Source organism: Parambassis ranga, chromosome 6 (assembly GCF_900634625.1).
Source record: "Parambassis ranga chromosome 6, fParRan2.1, whole genome shotgun sequence".
Classification (NCBI taxonomy): Eukaryota; Metazoa; Chordata; class Actinopteri; family Ambassidae; genus Parambassis; species Parambassis ranga.
In genome coordinates this window covers 7101900-7122078 of record NC_041027.1, presented here as the reverse complement: position 1 = coordinate 7122078, position 20179 = coordinate 7101900, and the positions used below count along the sequence as shown (strand labels likewise).

At 41.7% G+C, this 20179-nt stretch overlaps 3 protein-coding genes across 3 annotated transcripts; 2 read left to right on the top strand and 1 right to left on the bottom strand.

The window, feature by feature from the left end:
- Positions 1-160: 160 nt before the first annotated feature.
- c1qtnf13 (C1q and TNF related 13) lies at positions 161-2778 on the bottom strand. Its single transcript, XM_028408757.1, has 2 exons — positions 2766-2778; positions 161-1227 (listed from the first exon to the last, which is right to left on the bottom strand). Exons 1-2 carry the CDS (start codon positions 2776-2778, stop codon positions 161-163), a joined length of 1080 nt encoding a protein of 359 aa, XP_028264558.1.
- A 445-nt stretch (positions 2779-3223) lies between these two features.
- On the top strand, positions 3224-7458 carry ube2na (ubiquitin-conjugating enzyme E2Na). Its single transcript, XM_028408519.1, has 4 exons — positions 3224-3351; positions 5384-5630; positions 5764-5904; positions 6289-7458. The coding sequence occupies exons 1-4, from the start codon at positions 3322-3324 to the stop codon at positions 6333-6335; spliced, it is 465 nt and encodes a 154-aa protein (XP_028264320.1). The 5' UTR covers positions 3224-3321; the 3' UTR covers positions 6336-7458.
- Positions 7459-10270: 2812 nt separating this feature from the next.
- Positions 10271-20076, top strand: nudt4a (nudix (nucleoside diphosphate linked moiety X)-type motif 4a). The gene is made up of 6 exons (XM_028408449.1): positions 10271-10567; positions 10677-10783; positions 15514-15624; positions 17086-17130; positions 17398-17485; positions 18937-20076. Exons 2-6 carry the CDS (start codon positions 10685-10687, stop codon positions 19137-19139), a joined length of 546 nt encoding a protein of 181 aa, XP_028264250.1. The 5' UTR covers positions 10271-10567; positions 10677-10684; the 3' UTR covers positions 19140-20076.
- The last annotated feature ends 103 nt before the right edge of the window (positions 20077-20179 follow it).

The window sequence follows — 20179 nt, the reverse complement described above, 5'->3', positions numbered from 1 at the left end:
TTGTGTCATAGCACCATCTGGTGGAGTAAGTTAGGCAACAATAACATTATTTACTGAGAAAACAAAGCAATAAAAGCACTTACTCTGCACTGACCACAGTCCTTTGATGCACATACAAACACAGATTAACTATAAAAACAGCTCAGAATGGTTTAGACGTTTATTGTTGAGTTCTGTTGTGGTTGATAGAAGGGGATTCCGCATCAGGATAAACCAGGAAGCCAGAAAAGGTGGTGTACCTCCCCTGGTTGCTGTAAACAGCATAACGCTCATCTTGCTGACTGTACAGCCACACACTGTCGCCCCTGTGGAGAGACAACAACAAACTCTGACTCTGCATCTCCCGCCTCTTTGAAGTGTCCTCATCGAACACCATCGCCTGCACCTGGCCTTTCCCAGTCATCAGCTTCACAGAGATGGCTTTACGTGGGTGTTTCCCCACAGTGAAGGCGAAGAAATACGCTCCTGGGAAGTGGCAGGTGAACAGGCCTGAGCTTTTGTTGAAATGGCCTCCAATGTTGACATATTCCACATCGAAGGTCAGAGGCGCCTTGTTCTGCTGCCTGCTGCTCTGACCCAGGAGTGTGGATGTTCGCGCCACTGAGAAGGCAGACCGTGGCTGCTCCATCGTCTGACCTTTAGCCCAGGGATCAGCCTGAGGGGGACAGTTGGGATAGGACAGCGCTGGTGAGGACAGGTGGTTGCTGATGTAGCTGGTTGGGTGGACATCAGGATAGACAAGGTAACCTGTGAAGGTGATGTACGGGCCAGCATTGCTGTACAAAGCATACTGAGGGCTCTGCTGCAAAAGCAGCCACACAGTGTCCATTTCCTTCAGTGTGATCATTACACTCTGGCTTTGAACCTTCCTGCCCTTCTTGCGGTAGTCATCATAAGCTATAGCCTGCACTTCCTCCCCATTCTTCACCAAGATCACAGAGAGCATCTTTTTGGGAAACTTCCCCATAGAAAAGGAGAAATAGTAAGCCCCAGGGATGCGGCAGCGGAAGCGACCGCTGTCTGAGTTGAAGTCCCCTCCGATGTTTACCATGAGTCTGTTGAATGTCACCGCCTTCTCCTTGCCTCCCACCACACTGTTGGTCCGTGTGGCAGAGAAAGCAGAGCGGAGGCCAGAAGTCACCGGAGGGGGGTGGAGGGCTGAAACTGGCCCATGGAAGGTGATCATGATGAAGAAACATACCAGGTAGCAGTGTGTGCTCCAGTGAGCTAAAACAGACCACAGGATGGTTCAGGATTAGAAAAGCTCATGGTTCGTATAAACCATTTCTCAACATTAAACACAAGTTACAAGGCTAACTTATAGTGTGACAAACTTCTCCAACATTTTATTTACCATTTAGACAGCAGATTAGATGTGCACTCACATGTCCACAGGAGGGCACATAGCTGCATACCACTGGTTTCTATAGTCTTAAAAATTTACCACAACCATCGCATCCTGGTGAAGATGAGCTGATATGTGTGCTAAATTGCTGTCTTACCTCAAGAATACATAGATAATAGAAAAATACCTGGATAAAAACTGATAGTTTCAAATGGCCTACACTTGACTTGACTTTTAAATCACTGTTTAGTTGTGTTTTGTCACAGACTTAGTGAAACATGACTTATGGCCACTGTAAATAACAATGCTTCTGTTAGCATGAGATTCGTTTCCTCCATATAAAACACATGTTGATAGGGAAGTCTGGCTCTACTCTGTTGACATAAATGGTCCCACTGAAATCACTCAGTGTGGGCAGCAGCCCCTGTAATGTGGCTGATCTGTGTCTGTTCTCCCTGTGCACTGAGAGAAGGGACTGCATTAGGTGCTGGTTCATCTGTTCCTCTGTGTACTGAACAATGGAAATATTTCAGAGGGTTGGTGAGGTGGGGCAGGAGAGAATGCTTTAAACAATACAACTGCAGAATTTAAAGAAATTACAACTTTAAAGTGTAAATACATTTCCACAAATCAGTTCTATATTTTCATGAGAGTGTTTGCTTTTGGATATTTTACAGACTCTTTGGATATTTGCACAGAAAATTCTAACATCATTTTACAAAAACCGTCAAAGATAGTTCATAATGTTTGCAAAAACAGAGCAATACAAGATGTCACACAGTCAAATCTGTCTGAGGAGCCTCCAGGATCTCAACTAATTGAGCAGAAACTTTTCATCTGTAAGGGCAACGGACATGAGTAATTGTATGGCCATGTTCTACACCTGCTCATCTTCCCTGTTGCCTGTAATATGCATATTTTACAGAAGACTAATGGCAGATGTTTGGCCTTGAGTTACACTGGAAAAAGCCAAGGCCAGGAGTGGAATATGCATGTTCCTTAAAAGAAAACATTTATAGCAGCCATGCCCCCTAATAGTCAGATTGAAAGAAACTTTTCCATTTTTTTGTAACAATGTGAGATATTGAGAGACAAAATGAGAATATGAGACAAAAGCTGATTAACAGTAACGTAAAATAAAACAATAACAGATCATAAATAATAAAATCTTAGACCTACCTGTTGAGCCACGTTGTGGCAGAAGCAGCATGCTGAACGTATTTTTAGTCAGACTTACAAATAAAGTTCCACTGAGGTTAGCTGTGCTGTTATGTCAACGTAACAGGTCAGACACCCAAAGGGACAAAGCTTTTGTCCATACAGATATGTGAGGAGGAGGAGCTCCAAAATCCCTCCAATCTATAGCTCGGCTCCAGTCTGCAGTGCAAAAAAAAAAAAAAAAGTGAAAATGCAGCTGTACCGTGCAGCCTCATTGGTGTTCAGAGGTGTTAAATCATGTGTTGTTTTGTCTGAAAGTGATAGAGAAGGTGGAGAGAAGAGACACAATAACCAGGAAAACACAAATTAAGCAGATTTCAATGCCAATAAAATATCCTGCTGCAGCTCTTCAATGACAATAACTCTTAAGATGTGATCTGTTGCAAGAGTAAATAGAAAGCTAAGACACTGCAATCATCATATATGTAAACCATTCAAAATAACTAATAAACCAATAAGAACTCATTTCTTTAAACTGTTTTATTTATAGTGAATGAGTAAATGTCTCTGCATGTGTGACAGTCTTTAGAATTCTAGAGAGAAAGTTGCATGTATATAAATTAGTGCACCTCGTATTCATTTCATTGACACATGTTTGCATGATTTCTCAGCATCACCTGTACACTCAGCCGCGCTCGTGCCTCTCCATCCATGACGCAAAGAACCCGGAAGACGTGTGTTTGCTGTCAATGCCATCGACAGGGAGAGAGAGAGAGAGAGAGAAGCACTGAGAGCTACAAGCCCGCATCTAAGACAAGATGGCAGGACTGCCCCGCAGGATCATTAAGGTAATGATTCCACAGTTAAAAACAGCTGCATGACTTTTCTACAATGGAGGGACCCTCTGGAGTCGCAGTTGAAACTCACAGCGCTCTGCCTGCTACGCCCGGTTAATAGTTTTGTGTGCTAACATTAGCATCCAGCTGGCTAACGTTAGTTTGGTAAAGAAACTTCCGCTTCATTCTTGTGCCTAGATACACATAGACAGGGTGGGTTAAAATACACAAATGCGCTGTAAAGATGGCAGGTAGATGTACGCTGTTTCAGTCATATCTTTGCTGAATATACTTTTCAAGCTTAGTAGTCTTCTCAAGTTGCTTGTGGTGCTGACAGAATGGCTAGCTTACAGGCTAACTCTGCTAAACCCGGCTAGTTTGTTAGCTCTGTTTTTGTTAAGTGATTAAAAGCAGGGACGCTAAAAATGCTAAGACTGGTGTTCAGTGCCCATACTTCCAGTTCTATAACTGTAGGCATTTATTTATTTAAAATAAAATTTCTCTCTTGACGTTTATTTGCATACATAAGAGAGCAGGACGGATGTTCTGATGGACACTTCCGGAGCAGACTTTGGCAGCATCACAAGGGGATGTTAGCTGTCTGACCAGAGAGTTCTGTTTAGCATCCCTGGGATGTTGTCCAAAAAATGTACAAACCCTAACTTGTAGGACCTGGTAAAATTTAGTCACAGATGTTGTGATGTTTGTGAAACACCTGTTTTTTGTCTTTTATCCTGTGCACCACCAAAAAGGAAACCCCTTACTTAACACATTACATTACTGTGTTATCCTAACTTTAGTATAAGTGCAAATCAGTGTTCTTTAGTAATGACCAAAACAGCCTTTATTTGACTTTTATTTCAGTGATTAGTTTTTTAGGCAATTAGACACATTGATTGTCTGTGGATGTGAAATTAATAACACGTTTAAAAGATCCGTAAAATGTCCATTTCAGTCACAGAGTACTCTAATTTACAGTCATATAAAATACAGAATAGCTTTGTAAAATAAAGATATTTGGGTAATATGACATTTTTGTTTTCTTAATCAAGCTCATTAGTGGCTAATACTATAATATAATAATACTATATATATATAATTTAGATACTATTATCAGCAAATTTATTTATTTAGATTTCAATAGGTTATAAATAGGGAAAAAATGTTTCACAGGTGTGTGCAGAAGCAGACCACATCCTCGCTTGGTGGAAAAAGGTGGGAGGGCTGGGAACAGTACTGAGTGGGCCGAGCCCTTGAGCCCTCAGAGCGTGTGACTGGGACTGGGAGCCCCTCTCTTGTCTGTGTTTTCACTGCATGTTTTTGTCTGTGGGTTATCTGAAACATTTCAGGAATCTCACTCCAGTTACACGAGAGAGGGGGGGGGTGTTGGTTAACTTTTTTTAACAGTGCATTTCAAACAATAAGTTTGAAATGCAATTTCATTTTTGTCAAATGTAGCTTTCAGTTGGTAGATTTTTAGATTTTCAAGGAACAGTGTGAATTGTACTGTCAGTTGTACTGATGAAGAAGAACAAAACTTAATATGATTGTTTATATAACTGTATGAATACAGTTTTCTTTTTTAAAGGCATGCATTTAAGTGTGTCACATCTGCTACCTTATGCATACTACAGACATATCAAATATCTGCAGATGTGATTTTTTTTCACGTTGCCTGGCTGTCACTATGAGCAGAGAGTAGTTTTGCTGCAGGGCTGGCCTCCTGTGGTATGGTGGCTGAGTCAGTGTTACCTCTAAAAGGCAGTTACATACAACGCTGAGTCAGATTCACACAATTGAGCCACCTTGCAGCCAACAGCCCCCTTCCCTCTGTGTTAAAGGATTAAATCTGAGCAAGTCTTTTGTCTCTGTTAATAATAATGATGCACAACTATTTGCAGTTCTTACATGTACGGTTAAATAAGGAATTGCCAAACATCTATGGCAAAATGTTTCATAATCACTAAAGTACAATATGCAGATAACTGCTGTGCATGGAACAGATTCTTTGAGGTAAGTCCTTTCTTCCTTTTTTCTTTTTTAGGAAACTCAGCGCTTGCTTGCTGAGCCTGTCCCAGGCATTAAGGCAGAGCCAGATGAAGGCAATGCTCGCTACTTTCATGTGGTTATCGCTGGACCTCAGGACTCACCTTTTGAGGGAGGCACGTTTAAACTTGAACTGTTTTTACCAGAGGAATATCCCATGGCAGCTCCTAAAGTTCGTTTCATGACCAAAATATATCACCCCAATGTCGACAAGTTGGGAAGAATATGTCTAGACATTTTGAAAGGTAAGCACCAGCGTTCTCTGATGCCATTATCTATAAAGAGGCACACTTTAATGTGGGTTTTACTGTGTGTAAGAAATGTGTGTGCTTGTGCAGGTTTTTTTTTCACATTAGTCTCTGTTGAACACTTTTTCAGATAAATGGTCACCAGCTCTGCAGATTCGCACAGTGCTGCTGTCAATCCAGGCTTTACTAAGTGCACCCAACCCTGATGATCCCCTAGCAAATGACGTTGCAGAGAAGTGGAAGTCCAGTGAAGCTGAAGCCATAGAAACAGGTAAGAGCTGTGATCTGTCCTAGTTCAGCTGAGGGTTTATACAGTTTTTTTGTAGTAATGTAATTACGACTACATTCTGTTTCTGCCATCATCAGTGTGAATATCAGTATGTGTAATATAGTTTGATGAAATGAAAGCTGCTGTCACACTACCATATTATATGAGTACTTATACAAAACTGAATGTGTTTGGGGAAGGTGACCCAGACCGATTTAAAACCTTCTGTTATAGCGCCACCATCAGGGAAATTGTTTCCACTGTCTTAAGTTATTTTGAGTAAGACTAAATATGACTGCTTTATGCATTCCCCTCATACAGCCACTTCAGCTTTTGTTTATATACAGCCACATGTATTACAATAAATTCTTCTTTCTTCATTTTCAGCCAAGTCATGGACCAGGCTTTATGCTGGAAACAAAAATGAAGTGTAAAGCAGCCTAACACAAGTGGAGACACAAGTGGAAGTCAAGTGTGAACACAACTTATGTGCTGCCAAGGCCTGCTTCTGCTTCATTTGCATTTAAAGGACACAGTCTTTTATTAATTATATATATAATTAATAATAATTATATATATAATTTTATATATACACAACTGCTGACATTTGGTGATTTAAATGCACACACTAGTAATGATATATAATAATGACTTGTCTTTGTCCTAACTTACTAGTATTCAAATGCATGGGCAGAGATTTTAGATCTACTCGCCTGGCTTTCTTTGTCCAATGTGGGGGTGGGGGGGGTGTCTTATGTCCCACCTGTTGGGGGGTAATGTGGGTTTAGGCGGAGGTGAAGCATCGGAGTGTGGATGGGAGGCTGGCTGTATGTGGTCGATATGATATACTTTTAATGTTTCTGTTAACATTGTTTTCTTACGTTGCTGTTTGTCTGTTAAAAGCAGCTAACTACTACTAGCCCACTGTATGTAGACACTCACTTTCTTGTTTGTTAGTCCCACCTGGCTACAAAACAATACAACTAAAAACCAAACTGAGCCTTTCCAGCCACTCTGCATGTAGACTTGGATATACTGTAGGTGTATGGATGTTAGTGTTGAGGGTACAGTGGGCATTGTGGACCTATTCTTTGTTTTAGCACATTTGTGTTATATGTGAATATTTCTTGCTCTTGCCGTACTAACTACTCCTGCTTTCCCCTCCTTATGTCATCACAGTATAATTCTACAAGATTCAGTGATTGATCACCTCCCGTTGGCATTTATCTCACACAGCAGTGGTTACATTGGCGCTGGCAGGTGTTTGATGATGTCAGTGGAGATGGTGGTGTTGGGACACAGGTTCGAAGGTCTGATTTTGGTGAGAAGAGATGCTGGATTGTCAAGGGATCAAACCCCAGAAGATCAGTTGTCTGCTGTGATGCTGGTCTGGCTGAAAAGTCTGTATTCAATTCACTTTGTGTAAGTTTATTCTTTGTTATTCTATCTGAAGAAGAAATGTTTCCCTGCTTTCAGAATACTATGAAACAAACAGTCCACCTGCGTACTTTTGTGTTCTGTAAATAAATTCTGTTGATTAATAAACGGTTACCTGGATGTTCTTGAAAGTACATGATGTATCATGTGTGGAAGGCATGTGAATATCTGTCATTCATAGGAGTAGCTACCATCATATCAGAGGGGGGACAAAGAGAACCGTCAGTGTTGGTCGAAGCTGGAGGAGGTAACGTCAGTATCATCCCACAAAGTTCAACTCATGCTAAAGCCTTACTGTTTTGTCACATGGCCCTAGGTGACGTTACGTTGACGTTAAATCAACTCAGAAAAGTTGGGAGGAAGCTACTGTTTACTTTCAGTTACAGTAGACGGTATTTGTAGAGAAGATTGAAGCAAGGCGTCTGGACTTGTAGAGTTTTTTTTTAAAGACGTTCCGCTGCTCGTCCGAGCAGCTTCATCAGTTCTGTTTGGTGGGGAAACATGGTTTATATGTGGTTAGAGACCTCAGTGGGTGGGTCTGGGTAAAACTTACAAACAATAGCACTAAATGTTTCCATAATTACCTGTGATGATCTGGCTGACTGGGCCAGGTGTGTCTAAGACTGGCTAACGACCATGAGACTGCTGGAGGGGGACTAGTTGACAGCCCTTTGTTCTTGCTGTGAGTATGTGCAAACTTCCTGGGAATGGATGGAATCACTGCATTGTATGTGGTAGAAAGATGATGCCTGAGGCCACCACCTCTGTTAAGGGAAGGTTTTTCCAGCTTAACATAGATGGCTTCCTTGACTCCTCTTTCAAACCACCTTTCCTCCCTGTCTAAAATGTGAAGATTTTTGTCCTCAAAGGAGTGCCCTGTGTCTAGGCTCCTGTCCTCCTCAATATGTACTGTGCAGTCCAAGAAGGCCAGATTGTTGTCCCTGGTGTCCTCCAGAATGAAATTGATGTTGTTGTCCACTGCGTTGATGTGTTCTGTGAACCATTCCACTTCCTTGGTCTTGATTTTGACCCAGGTGTCATCCACATATCTAAACCAGTGGGTGGGGTGGTTCCAGGAAAGGAACTCAGGGTTCTTCTCTCCACTTCTTCCATGTAGAGGTTGGCCACAATAGGAGACACGGGTGATCCCATCGCATAGCCGTGCTTCTGTCTGTAAAAGCTCCCATTGTACTGGAAATAAGTGGTGGACAGGCAGAGGTCCAGCAGGTCACAGATGTGGTCTGGCGTGAGGTTGATTCTTTCCTTGAGTGTGCTGTCTTGTGTGAGGCATCTCCTTACCATCTCTGTGGCTTCTGATTTAGGGATGCAGGTGAACAGGGAGGTGACATCAAATGAGGTCATGGTGTCGTCTGGGTCCATTCGGATCTTCTCCACCTTGTTCACAAAGTCCTGAGAGTTGTGGATGTGATGTGGTGTGTTACCTACCAGTGGTGTCAGAAGTTCAGCCAAGTGCTTAGCCACATTGACTGACTAAACCATGTTTCCCCACCAAACAGTTAGAACTAATAAAGCTGCTTGGATGAGCAGCGAAATGTTTTCAAGAAAACTCTACAAGTCCAGATGATGACCTGGATGACTGAGAATCTTCATCAACAAGTAGATGGTATTATTTGTCCGACAACATGTTTGCCTTTTCTGCTGCCTCCCCACAAACAATGAACATGAGGAGATTCATAACAAAAACACGGATAGTTAGAGTTGTTTTCGGCATTAACCCAAAGTTTCAGTATTATCTGCATTAAGCAGAGTTTTTTGGCCCCAAAACTTTTTGAAACTCAGATAATGATAAGACCACTGTGTTAAATCAACATATGCTGATGTTATTTCATTGATGATATATATATATTAAAGCTCACTTATATTGGTTGTTAATTGAAAAGTAAAGCACAATCTATCTCCATCTCTACTCCATATTTGAGGGTCTGTACTGAGAGTGAGTCAGAGGCAGGGCCATCATGTAGGGCCAGTGGAGGAATTTCTATTGCTGCGGTGAGTGATGGCGGTAAAACTCAATCAGGTGGGCATAAGGGAGATTTGCCAGTTTTTGTCTCTGTAAATGAGAGAAGGCGGCAGATATGGAGGCTTTGTATAATCTGTTAGTGTAGTAGCACCAGTATGGTTGACAAAACAGTTGTTTCACTTGGAATTGGTTTCTGTATGTCCGTGTTTTAAAATCAATGAGTTTTTGTTGAATCTGTCTCTGAAATAGTCATTGAGTGTTTACCCCCTACATTTTTAATGCTTCCTACCACTGCTGTCATTACATCTGTTTAGTTACCCCCTATCTGTCAGCATGTACAGCAAGATGTTCCGATGATTTTAACCATTCATTGTATCAACTCTGCAACATTTTGTATGGACCTGATGAAGTTAACCCTTCTGACTCTGCATTTGGCAGCTTACCATGTTACTTTTACAAAACGTTCTAAATTATTGCACTTTGCATGTGGATCAGGTTTTATGTAATGTAGTTGCTGCCAGATATCAGTAGCAGGCCAGTGAGACACCAACTGCAGAGAAAAACGGTATGAAAATGCACGTCTAGCTTTTATTTTTCTTCTTAACAGCTTTGAATACCATCTTTGTTTCAAAAGTTGTCGTCGACCACTAGAGGGAAGCCCTGAGCTTTGTATGTTTTGTACCCAGCAGCGTATCATACAGACCTGTTGTTCACGGCAGCTGAAGTTGTGCTGGTGGGTTGATCCATTATACTGAAAGTGGTTTCAAGCTTCATATTTTTCAGTCCAGATAAGGTCATTGTGAGTGTATTTGCAAAAATATTTTACAGGAAATAAAAAGGATCGAAAGGTAATAATATTTCATATGAAAAAAATGACAAAAAATAACTTATTAAAATGTTTTTAATTTAAAGGGGTCAGTAGCGGCACTTAAAAGCACTACGCACGCACGCCACGTTTTTAACACCGCGTGCAGCTGGCTGCCCGCGCGGACGGTGCGTTGGCGTGTGTTTTGTTAATGAAGAGGACGGAGCTCGGTGTGACGGGGAGCCCACGGGCAGCTTGTTGCGCAGCTCTTAGGTCAGCTGGTCACACCGACCACAGATGTGAGCGAGTTTGTTGAATCATGCGTGTTGACAGCGGCACTAAACCAGCTTGGTGGGTACAATACTCGGACAGATGCAGCCTGACTTTGTCTCCTGGCGCAGGAATGAATGAACCGACGTTGTAACCGAGACTGTCTGAAGAACGTAAGTTTGGACGCTGTGTTGCTCCATCTCTCTCACGGACGGAACTTTCTCCTGGTTAAGTCCAGATTTTTTTTTCTTTTCTCCTTTTCTCCTGGCACTCGACGATCAGACCTACTTATGATGAAGTTTAAGCCCAACCAGACCAGGACTTACGACGGAGAAGGGTTCAAGAGAAGAGCGGCGTGTTTGTGTTTCAGGAACGAAACGGAGGACGAGGTAGGCTTAAAACTGCCCGCAGCAAGAGAGAGGGCATTTACTAACATGCACTATTTTTGACACAGTCCCAGTTTAACAGCTGCCTGACTGCACACTAGGCTGCTTCATCGGTGCACAGAGCTGTCAAACATATTACAGTTTAACGTGCCAGTGTGTCCTGATGCCTGTAATTGAGGCTTTGGCCAAAACTTGGCTGAAGGGCCACATATTTGACCTAATAGTCAGCAGGCAGGCAGCGTGGAAGCAGCCAGCACCCAGCAGGAGACCATCACTTTCATTTCCTGTCCAGGCAGAAATCCAGATAACTTATCATTCATAAAGGCAGGGCAGAGCGCACTGTGCCGCCTGAACTACTGTCAGGGACTCTCAAGAATTTATGTGACTGCAGGTCTAACACTGCATGTGATTTTAAAAAGCCAGTGCCACCTACTGCTTATAAATGCCTCCTGTCATTATAAAAGTATTGCATTAGGCACTGGCCTCAGCTGATGTGGAGCATGTTTTGCAGACACATGACTACTTATGAATGTTTTGTTCCATTATGCAAAATCTCATATAGCCTAAATGCCTATCTCGGTACCAAAATAAACATTTAAGTGTAAAGCATATCATGGAACTGCAGTTCCGCAAGTAGCCACTTGAGGTTGGCTCCAAATATGCACAAACACACTGTGCTTCAGTAACATGTCAGGTGGGAATTGATGTTGTGCTGAAGACGCAACAAAAACACGCAGCTTATGTTACGCGGCCGGTGTAAATCCGGGGTAAGTTGGTCATTCCCCATGGAACACTGTTATAAAACGTCTGTGATGTGTTTTTATCTGCTAACACCAATTTAATTTAATTTTTTTTGATTGTTGATGAAAAGCTCTGTGGCAGACAATTGACATTTACACGGTCACCACTTATATAACTTTTTCGAGCCTAATTGAAATTGCCAGGAGTGAGAAGCAAATGTTAAACAGTGACCCAAGTACAGCACAGCAGTCACATGACTTGTGATGTCACCACCAAGTTTACTGCTATTCCCTTTGACACAGTATGAATGCCTCAATGACATTTGTACTCCCATTTAACTTCTTGTCATCAATCATGTAGAACATGAAACACTCAACAGTCAGGCCCTCACTAGTGCAGTTGGAGAATATAATGTGAAATTCTTGTGGTCTCCGGTTAACCGTGGACATTATTTCAGGCATCTTAACCAAAAACTCATAAAAAATGGACTTTGGGATAAGAAATGCTAACGCTGGGTTTAAGAACTCACTCCTGTGGCACACCATTGGAATCAGCTGGGAGTTAGGTGGACTCAGGTGTTGCGAAGACCTGGTCCTCCATGCTGAGCTTTTGACCCACTCAGAAAACTGTGTGATGTCACACAGGCTTAAGAAGGGAAATCAGCAACAATCAACCTACACGATGATCTGTTGCATAACATGATCTATGCTTGCTGCAAGGACCATCAGTCCTAGGCACCACCTGATGCTTGTGACTGGGGAAGGGGACCCTGCCAGCAGTGTATGGGGAAGTCAAACTGTGGTTTTGTGCTGGCCTGTCTCAAACACTCTGCTCTTCTTTGGATGCCCATAACTACAGCCATGGTTTTATTGACTGACCTGTCTGAATACTGTTCGGTCAGCAAAGGGTGTCTTAGATGTCAGCGTGTCTGCTTTATGACGGCAGCCCAGCTCAGGACCACATGTGATAGGCTGAGTAAGGGTGAGTGGCTGTTACACAGTGTGCTAAACACCAAGTGACCTATCAGCTGCAATTTATAGAAACAAGGTGCATGCACTCGCTGTCCCCTGACAGATATGCTGTCCTGCTCCTTGTGCTTGTGCCCTCCACACTTTCTCTCGCTGCTGCTTTTCATCATGGCTCTCCCTGCTGGCTGTCTGTGACACTGTGCTGACACCAGCTAAACGTTACTTTGATTGTTGGTGACGGTGCTGGAGGATAATAAAATGAGCTCATGTCATATACCATACTGAAGTTGTCCTTCACTCTGACTGCTTCTCTTTTCATGTGTCACACTTGGTGTAGTAAACTATCCATCCAGGCTGCATGCCTGGTTTACAGTCACTTCCTCATACATGTCAGCTGGGGTCCAGGATAACAAGAACAGCTCTGCATTCACATACAATGACAGATGACTGTACATTGTGTATGTGTTAAGGACAATGTGGTTTCACATGGTAGGTTTGTTTTTGTGAATTGTCAACAGTCTTTTGGCTGGGGATGTGATCAAACGGTTTAGGATGTGCCACCTCAAAGCTCTTCCTCTCTCTGACCTCTCATTGAGGTGTGTGTGTATGTTTGTGTGTGTCAGGGTCATTAACCTCCTCTGCTAATCTCTTTTCTTTTCATACAGAGAGGCGACTGCTGATCCAGTGGTTTTTGAAAAGCCATTTGGCTGTGTGCGAGTAGCTGTGTATGTGCAAGTGGCTGCGTGTTTCACATGGCGTTGTGTGAAAGTGCGCATTCATGTGTGTGTGTTGTATGCATTCGTGTCAGTGAGACAACTGGCAGTGTTTCTACAGTCCCAGAGCCCCTGGGCAGGGATTCATAGTAGACTCACCACTGCTCTCATCCTCTCCAGCTATTTATTTTCCACCTCATTATCCGTCATCATGCAGCAAACAGTGTCCACCATACTAGTATATCACTGTGATTGAAAAAAAAAGCTTTTGTCCACAGGCCTGTGCTGTATTGACATAGAGAACAGCCACCATCGCCTACACTTAGGGATTTTACCACAAAACCATCAAATTAATAAATTGAAGTACATTGAAGTCTAACCTTTATATATGTGCAAAACCTACCTTGTAATATTGTATGTTGGGCCAGAGACAGGCGCATAGCTGACATGACAGTGGCTTATGTTAGACATATGTGTACTGGCACTGTAGTGGCCGTTTTACCACACCCAGCCACGTAGTTAGTGTAGGTGAGACTTTCTGATGCGTGTCCTGCTGAAGTGACAACAAAGCCCTAGTAGGTCCGAGAACAACATTTATTTTGACCCAATAATCCAGAGCATAAACTCGATCCACTACCGAGCACAAAAGAAGGGGGCTTATCCATCTTAATGTTCATAAACATATTCCTTATATTAGCTTCCAAACAGGGCTTCACAAAGTGGTTATATACATAGTCAAAAACCTATAGCGTACCACACTAGACTTTCTGCTGCGCAGTTACACTTCACACTGCTCTATATATTGTGACTACTTGTCATATCAATGCTCTAATAAAATGTATTAAATAAAAATACGTGTACAGATAAAATAAACCCAGAAGCCATATAAACTCAAACATTAGATAAATAAAACATCATCCAAACATACAATTTCTATACTCAAACCAAATGTATTAATTGGCTCTTACAGGCACTTTATTGGCTAAAAGGCATGCATTATGTTAAATCAACCTCGGAAGATGCAACATTGGTTTTTTGCATGTTTTGTAGTTGATATTTGATGGTTTCATGACATGAAAGATGTCCCTGTGAAGCCTCGTGAGAAGTTGTTATTCTCCAGGTTCTGTGAGTGAGGACTGCAGATTTAGGTCACTGAATGAGATATCACATGATGGTGAAATCACTTGTACTTTCCAACTCAGGCTGTTATCCACACATAAATATTGACAGAGTCAGCAGTGTTAAAAATAAGTCATGTGGTCTTCACAGTGTTTGGAAATGAAGGAATATTCATTTACGCACTTACATTATTGATCCTATGATTGTCACCAGGATGAGTCTGAAGTTGTGGTAATGTTATAGTGTGATAACGCTGATGACTAAAAACAGGTAGCGGCCAGACTGTCAAATAATGCGTGAAGAAATGTCTTTCCCATTCCTGACATTTGTTGTTGTGGGTTTTAACTTACTGGGTTTGACCCGCTTACAGAATGAGCAGAGGGTCACACAGCATCAAGTTTCACTCATCGCAGTAATTTCTGTGCAGCTGAGACCAGCTTTGATGGCAGTTAATACATAGCTGTTAATGTTCTTCACAAATTTGCCTCCACTATCAGGTCTCAGCTGGAATGCAGAGGCATCATGACACTGGGGACCCTTTGCAGGGATGGTGGAGTTTTAGCTGCTGATTTTTTTTTTTTTTATCTGCCTTTGCGGTCAGGGGACCCATGTGAGGGTTATCGCTTGCTGGAGAAGTTGAGTTGTCTGCACGTGTTTGGTTAGCTCAAGGCAGGATTCAGACACACGTGAATTTAATGTGGGTCACTGGGATGCCAGATAAGGTTTAAGGTCAGAGGGGCACCATGCTCAAAAAACCACCACCAAACTCCGTGTGTGACATGACAGTAAATTATAGTGCCGGGCTTTTGGATAATTTGTCTGTTAAGATATAAGTTTTCCCTCAAGCTGTTATTGCTTCATCTTTGAGATGTCTGCCTATAAGAGGAATGGTGGCAGACATGGTGGGTTTCATGGGCCTTTTATTTTAAGACATTCAGTAAAGTTTCTGTAAAAACACTCTATTCTTACTCAATTTAATTATGTGGTAAGGACTGTTGAGCAGTCCAGTCCACACTCATGTTGCAGGTAGTAAAAAAGTGAATGAGAATGACTAGCAATGATATATGAGATGTTCAGAACCTCACTTGGCAGCTTTAGTGGTGATGGACTGTGAGCTCAGACGTTGCTGGTGTGTGTGTGTGCACCTCAAAGAGGACTGTAGAGACCTGATGGAGGCCTCTCTCCTTGGTAGGTGCTGTTGGTGAGCAGCAGTCGACATCCAGACCAATGGATCGTGCCAGGAGGAGGTATGGAGCCCAATGAGGAGCCCTGTGGAGCCGCTGCCAGGGAGGTGTATGAAGAGGTTAGTCCATCTCACACAAATATCTAACTTACTGTTCTTGTTCAGCATTTTACAGTCAAGACTTTTCACTTGCTTCACTTGAACAGCTCCATCAGCTGGTAATCTACTGAGTTAAACAGGTTTAGTTGCGTACATTTTGTGCCACAGCTGCGGCTATACTTTCACTAAAGCATGCCTCACTGTAAAGGTTCATGTCAGTATAATATGAAAAGCAGCCTTCAGAGGCCTTGGAACTAGCTCAAGATTATTTTTTGTAATCAGAGTTTTGTGTACATGTAATATTGCTGCAGTGATTTATAATGCAGTCTAATTGCAAATTGATCCTTTAACCTTACATGACACCATCAGAAATCGCACTGCCACACCAATTAAGTGCTTAGCATTACACATTCTGATAATCATTTATCATTTTGTTTGTCGCAAGGCAGTTAATTGTTATAGGTTTTGTAAGTATTATTGCAATTCATAGTTCGTGATGTTACTGCTGTTTTAAGCCAAATCCAATCAGTGAATTGTCCCGTGGTAAAGGGGGCGTTGCTGATGGTGAGCCAGAATGTTTACAGTGGAGTGAGCTGTGAACCTTTGCCATGGATAGTAGTGTGCTGACAACTTTGAAGTACGACAGTGACATTTGGGAACGGTCTCCAGTTACCAGCAACTAGATGTGTACCTGGATATAGACCAGTGCAAACATACTACTGTGGAAGACTAACAATTCAAATTGTAATGTTTAATTCCCAGCTGTCACATTGACCGTCAGGAACCTCATGTGTTAAATTGTGCACGCATGAGATTATTTTGTTATGGGTAATGTAGTAAATTGTTTGAATATGCAGTGTTTATTCAAATGTCAAACGTAAAAGTTTGTTTTGGTTTACAAATTAAAATAAAGTACATTTTGTAGTTAAATCATTTTTATTTTTTCTTTAATAGATAAAAACTGTAAACAACTAGAATAAGATAAGATAAGATAAGATAAGATAAGATAAGATAAGATAAGATAAGATAAGATAAGATAAGATAAGATAAAACGAATGTAGGCCTGTGATACTACAAAACAGAATTTGAGAGGTAAATAAAACATTCAGTTTGAAAATGATACACCTTAATTTGCAAGGTTGGTGTCAACCTCATCAGCTCATCACAACAGGGATGCCATTGTAACAGGTTAGCCAGGATAGTATGTGTAACATGTACCATGCCTGTGACAATATTATCATACTGGGCTGAAATCAGCTGTCAATAATCACCTTGAGTGATAAATCAATCATAAATAAAAATATGATTTGAATAGCGTATCCAAATCCAGTGCTGGTATAATACATGACAAACAGCTGCTGAGGTTAAAACACCTTATGTGTTCTGAAGGGGAAAATGTAGTATTGTCTAAATAGTAGTATTGTGCAACAATAATCCTAAAGATTGTGACTGTTTTAAAAAGCTTGTTTTCTTCATGTGCAGGCTGGTGTGAAGGGAAAGCTTGGCAGACTGCTTGGGATTTTTGAGGTAAGTTTATGAAACTGTCATGGAAAGATGTAATAAATTCTCACATGCTGATATGTAACACTGTGTAAAATCCTGTCTGGACTGTACTATCATCCTGCAGATTTCTGTCAGTCATCAGTGCATTAAGTTGTTCTGTTGATGTGGTGTCTATAAAAGTAACAGAACAGTTGATCACAGTTAACATTTCTTTATTGGAAAGCATTGCGTGCATTTGCTGACAGTTCATATCAGTGATATGAAGACATCTCTTCATTTATTCCTTTGCAGCACAATCAAGACAGAAAGCACAGGACTTATGTTTATACACTCATAGTGACGGAGATGCTGGAGGACTGGGAGGACTCTGTTAACATTGGTATGTCCCCTTATATTTATCCTTGTTGCAACACTTATTTAGCAAAACAGCAGTTCTACAAAAATAAAGAGATGTAAAAAAATAAGTACATTTAATAAGCAGACTACGCCTTGACCAAGCTACAACCTTTTGGGCGCAGAAATGAAGGACAACATGCTCCCTTTTTACATTCTATAGATAACCAAACATGGACTATTCATTACAGCAGAGTTTAAGAGCCAACACTGAACATCCTAAAGTTAAAGTGACTATAAATAAAGAGAAACCACTGAGAAAGACCTCCAGTCATGACTTTGTAAACTGAGAAACTGTGACACATAGTGTACATACAACAAGTCGGTGCACTTGACCTACAGTCACACACTCCAAAAATACCGACTGAAAAACGTAGCATTTTACCTTCTCTCTGGTGTCTCACTGGATATTACACTCATGAATACTTCAGAAATTATTATTATTGTTGTTAGCTCTCACTATAAACTGTCTTATAACTCCTGTGGTGTTTATGATGCCTGAATGTGTTTAAATCTAATACTTCTCCTGAGGTGGAGTACCTCGTAACATAAACTGCGGTTGTGATCATTTACTCCCTTCACCCACAGAAATAGAGTCCAGCCTGGGCATAGGGGGGAGGAATGTTTGCTGTGCCCAGTTGTTTTCCAGTTATCATCACTCACCACAGCCCCCTCCCTCCATGTCCTCTGTTGCCCTGCACAGGGGCTGTGACAGAGTGGAAATGATTTCAGCAAGCTAGTTTAATTTCACCCATTCTGCTGAAAAGCTGCTGCAGGCTGTTATATTTCAAAATTCAGTTGAATAAAATATAAATAACTTCTTTTTTTTAGAAGATGCTTTTTTAGGAGGGGGTTAATGACATGGGTGGAATGGTCACCACTATCATCTCACAGCTAGAAGACTCACATGACTGGTTCACATGTTCTCCCCGTGCTCGCGTGGGATTTGTGAGCCATCCACAGTAATGCGGGTTCTGTTAGGCAAGGCTCTTGGATTACAGGTCAATCCCCTTCACCTAGGACCATGACCTCTTGGTAGTGACCAAAACAATGAGCTCATAGATGCAACTCTACCTTTAAGACAGGACAAGGAGATAGGACTGTCGTTTAGCATAGAGTGGATGTTTCTCCTCCTGAGAAGAGACAGGTGAGGTGGTTCAGACCTCTGATTAGGATCCCCCCTGGTGAATGTCCAACTGGGAGGAGACCCCCAGGGCAGACCCAGGACACGGTTGGAGGGAATACACTAGTCTGTCAGGCAACAATGAATGATTGGTATCAGTTTTTTGTTATTGAATAACTTCAGGCAGTGGTCTTTGGCCTCAGAGGCTAAGAAACAGACAAGCCAATGTTTCCTAAAAGACCTGAATAAAGACTTCTTTCTGGGCTGCCTGTCAACTGTGAACTTCTTTTGTCCTTTCTTAAATGTTTTGACAGGAAGGAAGAGGAAGTGGTTCAAGGTTGATGAAGCCATCAGGGTGCTCCAGAACCACAAGCCGGTCCATGCGGAGTACCTGCGCAGACTCTCAGACACCTGCAGCCCAACCAACGGCAATGCTCCGAGCTCCCAAGTAATGGGCAACAACGCTCCTCACTATGTTGTCTGCTCCACAAAGGGCTCGGACCTCATCAACAGATAGGAACCAGCACCAGCAGCAAGCAGCTCTTGTGAGAGGACACTGATAAAGAGTTATTGATTACAATACTAACACTGCCTCTTCTACTTTGGACAGTATGAACTTCTCTGCGTTGATGTGAAACCCATTTAATTTGGGCCCGACAGGAGCTAAAGTGTTTTCCAAATGTATTTAAAACTTTTTATGTACGTTTTTAACAACTGTCACCAGCTAATAGAGCAACCGTCTCTGTGAAGCATTCAGCTGTAGATGGAGTTTCTCAGTCTGCTGCTTTATGCAACGTAAAGATCCTTTTCTCAGTCTTACATGACGAGTATTTCACTGGCAGTGTGCACAGTGTGTTGGTGGTTTCCTGGAGGCCAGTACTGGGAAGGGTTGGCTCTTCGAGGAAGCCGTATTCCCACAGTGACTCAGAGCCAAATAATGTCTTCGTGCAAGATGTTTGGAAACTTGTGAACTGACAATTACATTTCAGTATTTGGAGGGGTAAACTCTGAACAAAGAAGTCCACTGTGATGCAACAAAAGTGTAATTAGCACCTTTTTTAAGTACACACAGTATAACCGTTAATTGCTTATATCACTAAATACTGTAATAAAGATTTAGAGAATATTTGCACACCTCCCACCGAGCTGAGAAGAAGCCTTATATAGTCCTGTGTCGATTTCATATAATGTCATGTAATGACAGATTTTATTCAGTTTCATATAAACTGGATCAGAAACAAACCAAAGACAACAAAACATACGGAATCATACATGAAATAAGCATTCAGTAAGGAGGCCTTAGTTTTATTTTGCTGTATCCTGTTAAGTGCCTTATTTGCAACTGTAAATTGTGTTATGTGTACAAACACTTTTAAACAACCTTGCACCTCCCATAAGACAAGCCTCAGCTTGCTTAGATTGGATTAAAAGGAAACATGGCTTAGTTGCTACAACTGAATGTACTTTTTATTAATTTACTTCATTTAATTTACTTCATTTGCTTTTATCCCATATATGGGATATGATAAAAAGAATAGATAAAATGAAGTAAATGAA

Bases quoted from the DNA above. Each gene is read 5' to 3' on its own strand.
- ube2na (XM_028408519.1), top strand. From the start codon at position 3,322: ATGGCAGGACTGCCCCGCAGGATCATTAAG. The intron at 3,352-5,383 runs GTAATGATTCCA...TTTCTTTTTTAG, and splicing joins TGCCCCGCAGGATCATTAAG to GAAACTCAGCGCTTGCTTGC. The intron at 5,905-6,288 runs GTAAGAGCTGTG...CTTCATTTTCAG, and splicing joins AGCTGAAGCCATAGAAACAG to CCAAGTCATGGACCAGGCTT.
- nudt4a (XM_028408449.1), top strand. From the start codon at position 10,685: ATGATGAAGTTTAAGCCCAACCAGACCAGGACTTACGACGGAGAAGGG. The intron at 10,784-15,513 runs GTAGGCTTAAAA...TCTCCTTGGTAG, and splicing joins GGAACGAAACGGAGGACGAG to GTGCTGTTGGTGAGCAGCAG. The intron at 17,486-18,936 runs GTATGTCCCCTT...ATGTTTTGACAG, and splicing joins GGAGGACTCTGTTAACATTG to GAAGGAAGAGGAAGTGGTTC.